This window comes from Hoplias malabaricus, chromosome 5, assembly GCF_029633855.1.
Source record: "Hoplias malabaricus isolate fHopMal1 chromosome 5, fHopMal1.hap1, whole genome shotgun sequence".
NCBI classification, from domain to species: domain Eukaryota; kingdom Metazoa; phylum Chordata; class Actinopteri; order Characiformes; family Erythrinidae; genus Hoplias; species Hoplias malabaricus.
The window spans coordinates 37,972,102-37,978,751 of record NC_089804.1 but is presented as its reverse complement, the minus strand read 5'-3'; the positions used below and the strand labels follow the sequence as shown (position 1 = coordinate 37,978,751).

General features: G+C 38.3%; 1 protein-coding gene across 1 annotated transcript in view; it reads right to left on the bottom strand.

Annotated features, from left to right (window-relative positions):
• Nucleotides 1–1,532: 1,532 nt before the first annotated feature.
• Nucleotides 1,533–6,650, bottom strand: part of fgd5a (FYVE, RhoGEF and PH domain containing 5a) — a 38,338-nt gene continuing 33,220 nt past the window's right edge. Inside the window, exons 16-21 of the mRNA XM_066671890.1 lie at nt 6,409–6,546; nt 6,208–6,310; nt 5,985–6,121; nt 5,705–5,833; nt 5,153–5,307; nt 1,533–4,920 (exon numbers count right to left, since the gene is read on the bottom strand). Of these exons, the coding sequence (XP_066527987.1) occupies nt 4,884–4,920; nt 5,153–5,307; nt 5,705–5,833; nt 5,985–6,121; nt 6,208–6,310; nt 6,409–6,546 (699 nt within the window). The 3' untranslated portion in view covers nt 1,533–4,883. The remainder of the gene's footprint in view (nt 4,921–5,152; nt 5,308–5,704; nt 5,834–5,984; nt 6,122–6,207; nt 6,311–6,408; nt 6,547–6,650) is intronic.

Sequence of the window (6,650 nt, the reverse complement as noted above, 5' to 3'; positions counted from 1 at the left end):
ATTGGATTTTTCGATGACATTTGCTATTTTTAGAGCCCTCTCTGCATTATATAATTTTTTTATGTTGACACTGGTCTCAGCAGCCCCTCTTCGACCTCCTGCTCTAATTATTTGTACAGTGCAATTACGAAGCTTCATGAATTGAATTGCATGCGACTCACTTACCACTGGTGGTCCGACATTTCTATGTTTATCTTTTGGGTAAAACAAGGAGACGTTGAACATCTCTTTTCTTGTTTCCATCTTTCTGTTACTTTATCAATCTCATTATTGGGTCAGGAGAAGCCCCAGGGACTTTAGCAACTGGAGCAGCCCAGTTCCTTCTTTCTCAGCTTCTCTATTCTCTCTCTTCATCTCTCTGGTTTTCAGTGTCTATTTGCTGAAGACCATTCCCTCCACGTTTGTTCACATATCTTAATCTAAGCCCTCTTTTATTTCACTACCTTTAGAATAAAGACAAGTAATCAGAAACACACCTTATTGACTGGATGATGACTAATTAATGATCTGGCTAATAATGAATCTTGTTTAAAAGTTTGTTTGTAAAAAGTGCACAGTGAGCAACGAGGGGTGATAGTCCAGTGACTGATTTATGAGTTATACAGTTGCTACAGCCCTTACTCTGTTATACACATGTCTCCGGCAAGAATCGAAATATTAAATATGGCTGTATAGGGAAATGCATTGAAAAAATTGCCCATGGTAAGCAGAGAGATTAGGTTTGTTTTTATCTCACTCTATAGGCATCACAGGCTGAGCCCAGATCAGTCCGAAAGCCTAAACATGATCCAGAATCCAAGCCTCATGCAAAACCCTTACAATGGGACCTCAGCAGCATTAATATTTCAGAGGATGAAAAGAAATAGGCCGAAATGTTTTGTGCCTCGTCTTTTCTTTTTCTTTTTTTTTCTTTTTTTTTCAATTCACATCAATTATTCATGCTTTTGTAGTGCTTTACCCAACTCTGGCCAGGCCTGTGGCTGAAGAGCTTTGATAAAGCTCATTATGTTAACCCAGTTATATCGCCTTACTCCACCACAGTTTGAGCTCCAACACAAAAAGATGTTGCAGATAACGTTCTTCACTTACATTAGATTAAAAGTAACCTGTCTGCTAAGGCTTCAGGCTTGTTTTAATCAGGCACTGAGTTCAATTAACAGAGATTATCAAGTTGTGTGTCTATTAAAGACCTTGGAGCTCTATTCATTATTCAGTGACTCGTTTCCACGTTGGCCGCAGTGAGATAAAAACTAGAACTGAACGATAAAAGTCAAGATACGTGATATGGGTTATATCCACAATCAATTATTGATTACAGTAAGATTTCGGTGACAACAGTAGTAGGTATTATTGATGTGTCATCTCATCACATTTTAGGAATGTATACACTGCCCCACAGTGGCTGCTCATGATTAATAACATCAACCCAACAATACAGTGTTAATATGAGTAAGAATCTGAATGTCAATTTTAATAAGTCACATGTGAAACATATATAAAGCAAATGAGGCAGAATTACTCTTATTATCCCTTTATTTATCTGAACAATAATAAAATCCTAACTGGAATATCCTTCCACAGAACTGGTTCAGTAAATATGTAACAAACAAACAAACAAACAACCAACAAAAGATGTCATTGTTGAACCAGTTTATCTTTTTAAAAAATGAGCATACAAATAAAAACATAACTGCTTTTGTTCAAACAAAACAAAACAAACAAACTGGCATAATGTTTTTCTATCAGTGCAAACAAAACCCAAGACTGTTTACGTTCATTGATTATGTACATTGACATTTACATTGTTCAGCGTTCTGCTAGTTTAGGCAAGATATTACAAATAAACCATCACAATGTAAAACAATATAAGGCTCTAATCTCATAAAGGAAAGATTAGAGTCCGTGCTCATATAGATCTGTTTAAAAAAAAGGCAGAATTTGTTCAGTTTTGGCACTTTTTTTTGTTTTGTATTGTATAAAAGCATCTGAAACGAAGAAGCCTCAAGATGGAAGGAAAATCAGGGAATGTGAATGTGACATTTCCAGAATAGATATATAAGGATCCCTCCCCCCACCTCATTAAAACGTTCAGGAAAGGCTCAGTTGAAGAGTTGACCACAGGCAGCTTACAGTGTTATTTGGAATATACAGTGAGCCCTCCATATCCATGGGTTCTGCTATTACAAAAACAAAAAATAATAATAAAAATAAAAATCTAAATCTGAATGTGTGACACATTGAGGACTATGGCAATAAAGGCATCACCTGCCAGGCTTTTTTTTTCACACAATACAGTATAACAAATATTTACAGCATTTTTACAGTGTATTACGTATTATCAGTAATCCAGAGATGATGTAAAGTTTACAGGAGGAGGTGCAGAGGTTGTGTGCTAACAGGGTTAGCATTCGGCATCCACAGATTTTGGTATCCACAGGCGACTCTGGAGCCAACCCCCCATGGATACAGAGGGCCATCTGTACTACTATTTTCATCCCAGTGTTTTTCCAGTGTTATGAATTTTACAGCAGATTGATCTCAATACATTCAACATTAGATCATTAGATTCTGTTTGAGACAAGGGCTTCTAACTTCACACTGGGGAGAAAATTCATTCTGTATTAGTGGACAACGGTAAACATTAGTTCCAGTTCATGAGCACCCCACCCCCAGCACTGTAGACAATCCATGTATTTACATTCAAAAGTTAAAGGAGAATTCCAACTGTCTTAAATAGTTCCTGTATAATTCAATCATGATGTAAACAAAGCAATCAGGAGTGGTTTGATATGAAGTGCTTCATTTTAGAGAAACCTATCAAGTACGAATTATTCTGTGTTGGTGACAGTAACCAGATTTCAGCAGAAATGACCAGAAGGCAATAACTTGCAATGATTTCTAATAGGCAAATTATTGCAGAGTATTGAGTTAAAAAAATCAGATTTACAGTTTAATTGTAATAATGATAATTAGTATTATAGTAGCGAGACCAGATCTGAGATGGTGAAAAAGAAGACACGTCTCTGGGGGGTGGAGAACTACTGACGTGCAGACTGACCAATTAAATGTTTACAGAGAAAGTTATCGACTAATAACGGTAGCGCTACAGTCAGACCGTCCAATCAGAAGATTTTAACCTACTTCACCACGCCCCCTTCTCACTGAAGCGAACCAATCGGAGTAGGGGAGGGCGGGACTAGTTTGTGAACGACACTTCTCGAAGTTCTATGTAAGCTCTAGAAAAAAAAATCCCGGACGTTTGTGAAATTAAGCCCGGACACTTTTTTATAAGTCTAAAAAAGAGGACATGTCCGGGTAAAAGAGGACGTCTGTTCACCCTAATTATACATTATTACCCATACAAACATACAAGATATTAAGCTTCACTGGTGGTTGTGGATAGTAAATAATACGGCCATATTAGCATTGTTAGCATCGCATGGCTCCTATCACCACTAGTGTAAATAAATCTTGGTTCCTCTATAATGAACCACTCTGAAGTGCTTTCAACACTTGAAAGCAGAAATAAATAAATGATGAAATCCCCCTTTTAGTGTTAGTCTAGATAAATGGGCATTATTTAAGTCAAGACTTGGTGTAAATTAAGTGAGTGATTACAGCAGAATCTCCATTGAAATTTTCTGTAGTGTGTCCAACGTCCAACAAATAACAGGCCAAGTTTTGTCCAGACAGTTGACTTGATGTAAAAGAAACTAACACATAGAAATTATACACACATCTCCAACCTTGCATAGAAATAAAATGCTAATTAAATGCAGATGCTATGAGAAAATGTGAAAACACTTTGGTGGAAAAGAGGACACAAATGTTATGTGGTAAAAAAGACCACATACAAATGTACAGACGGAACATTCTCAAGTTTCGGGACAAAAGGCAACTGTTGACAGTGTGAACTGCAAATGTGACAGAAAGGCTCAATATCAGTGTCAGACACAGCTCAGCTCATACTGGGTTAGAATAAGAGAAATGAAAGAAGCTGAGTGAAAGTTTAACCCTGAAAATAAAATTATACTACACTCCAAACTGCTCTGATATCTCGTGGTGAAAGGTAAAGCTAACGTAATTAATATATACAGCCTTGTATCAAGTTGAAAATGTAAATACGTTCATCAATTACATATTCTTTATCAAAATTCAGACAGCTGATATTTGACCTGATATAATGGATATACTTTAATCTCGTGGCCTGTTCACAGACTACAAATAAGCCCTGTATTTGTTTAATTTTTTTCCCATTGAAAGTAAAACAAATGTTTATATTGTAAGTCACGATGACCTGGCCCTCAGTCTCTCTGACAGTGTGTTCACTCTCAGAAGTGATGTGTCTATTAACACACTAATAAAAAGCTTAAAGTCTGGCTTTCGTAATATAAACTTGCGAAGAATAAAAAAACAAACTTAACTACATATGAATTTCAGAGCTAAGAGTGTTTCTTTTCTTGCTTCTTAACTGGTTTACTGCCAAAAAATCAGAGACCTCAGGAACAGCTCATGAAGGCGTCCTGGTCTGTAATATTTACATTTGGCACGTTTCACTTTTCCTGTACAAGACGCAGGGTGACCAAACAAGGCCTGGGATTGCTGTAGGAATGCAGTTCCATCATAAACTGGAGCACAGCCTTGGTATCTGATGTTTTTTTTTTCATCAGTATTACACACAAACAGAGGTCTCCTTCAAAAAGGTCTGGGGAGGAAAAGCTTGGGGGGGATCCACAGTAGAATGGCACTAGATCTTCAGTCAGGGATGGTCAAATGTGGAATAATATAAATCCACTCTTCAGATATTAATCCTTCTGGATTTCAGCTGGATACAAATGAGAATAGCATTGGCTAGAGTCACGCTATCGTCACTTGAATGAATACTATAACACTGTAGCTTCCTCCATTGCATTCACCCATCTGAAAAATAAGAAAATAATATTCATGAGAAATCTGCCTCAAATATCTTTGACGAAATCTATTTATTCATTTTTCCCTCTTTGAAAACTGTTTTTCTAACTGAGGATTTCTCTGATCCTAACGGAAGAGTGTTAGTGGAAGCCATGTCTAACCAGTTTTCAGTTTGAGTTTACTTACATTGTGTGTGTGTGTGGGTGTGTGTGTGTGTGTGTGTGTGTGTGTGTGTGTATACCTGCGTGCAGTGTGCTGATCGTCTGCTCTGAATGTGTAGTAGAGAGTTTTTTTATGGTAAAGCTGAAAGACATTGTCCTTCTCCTCTCCCTCACTCTGTTCAGATAACTTCACTGTAAAACCCTGAAGAGGAAGACTTTCACTCGCAACCTTATCCTAGACAAGAGAGAGAGAGAGAGAGAGAGAGAGAGAGAGAGAGAAAATCAGAGACAGAGAGTGGGAAAAGGGAAATATTAGGGGTTTAAAATGGAAATATAATAAAATTAAACAAACACAGAGACAAAAAAATGTAATTTGGTAAATATTTAAAATTGAAAAGCAGTACTATTTATTACTTAATTTTATTTGTAACAGTAACTTTTAGCTATAGGTAGCTTCTTATTTAATTGTGTATACATCTGATTTATACGTAGTTTCATTTAGAGTTGTCTTTAGAAAATATTGGTAAAACTTTATTACTATTTGATATGATCAAAATTGCTATTTTATTGTCTGCGTATTGTAATTGTGTGTGTGTGTGTGTGTGGGTGTAGGAGACTCTGGGCCCCCTCACCTCTCTGGCTGTAAAGGTGTAGAGCACCTTGTCTTTGAGCAGGAACCACAGTCTCTTCCACTTCCGCTTACTCTTCTTCCTCCTCTGCAGACTCCCGCTCATAGTGGAGCCTTCAGGACCCACTGAGATCTACACACACACACACACACACACACATACACACACACACACACAGCAACAGCATGCCAGTTATCATTATAACATTTTGAAAAGAGCAGTAATAGAATGATAGAGAGAAAGAGACAGAGAGTGAGAGATAAAGTCAGTACAGATACAGTACTTGAGCGAGAGGTGAAGTGCTCTTCCGGCTCTTCCACAGACTGGGGGGCTGTAGGCTCTGGAACACAGCGGACAGGGGTCTACTGGCTCTGTTGGAGTGTGGACTCGCACTGCCACACGCCATGGGCACAGTCCCACCTACACAAATAACACAGATTGGTTTTTATCATAATGGATATGTTTTGAAAAACATGTTTACTACAGAGATTAATGGCACTACATGCCTTTTTTCTTGAGCTCACTGTAGCAGCGGTCACACACTTTGACCACTCTGTCCTTTAGATACTTCAGCGGGTACCGGTTCCTGGAGCAAGAGCGACACACCACCTGCAGGAGTGAGAGAGAAGTACAGGTGAGAAATATGTTAACTAATGTCTAGGAGTGTACATGGCTCCTGTGGGTCCGGGTCCATACTGTGTGTGTACCTTGCCGCAGGCGTTGCAGTGGTGTTTGCGCAGAGTCAGGCTGAAGTCTGAAGCACAGTTCATGCACATCATGGCATGGGAGATGGGCACCAGCACCGGAGCAGCCTCCCCCAGAGACATCCACAACTTCTCCCTCGTCTGAGGGATCACACACAAACACAAACACCAGGCAGGGACATTATTTCCTCTTGATATTAAATATCAATATATCATTTACAGAGCCACAAAAATAGCAAATAAAA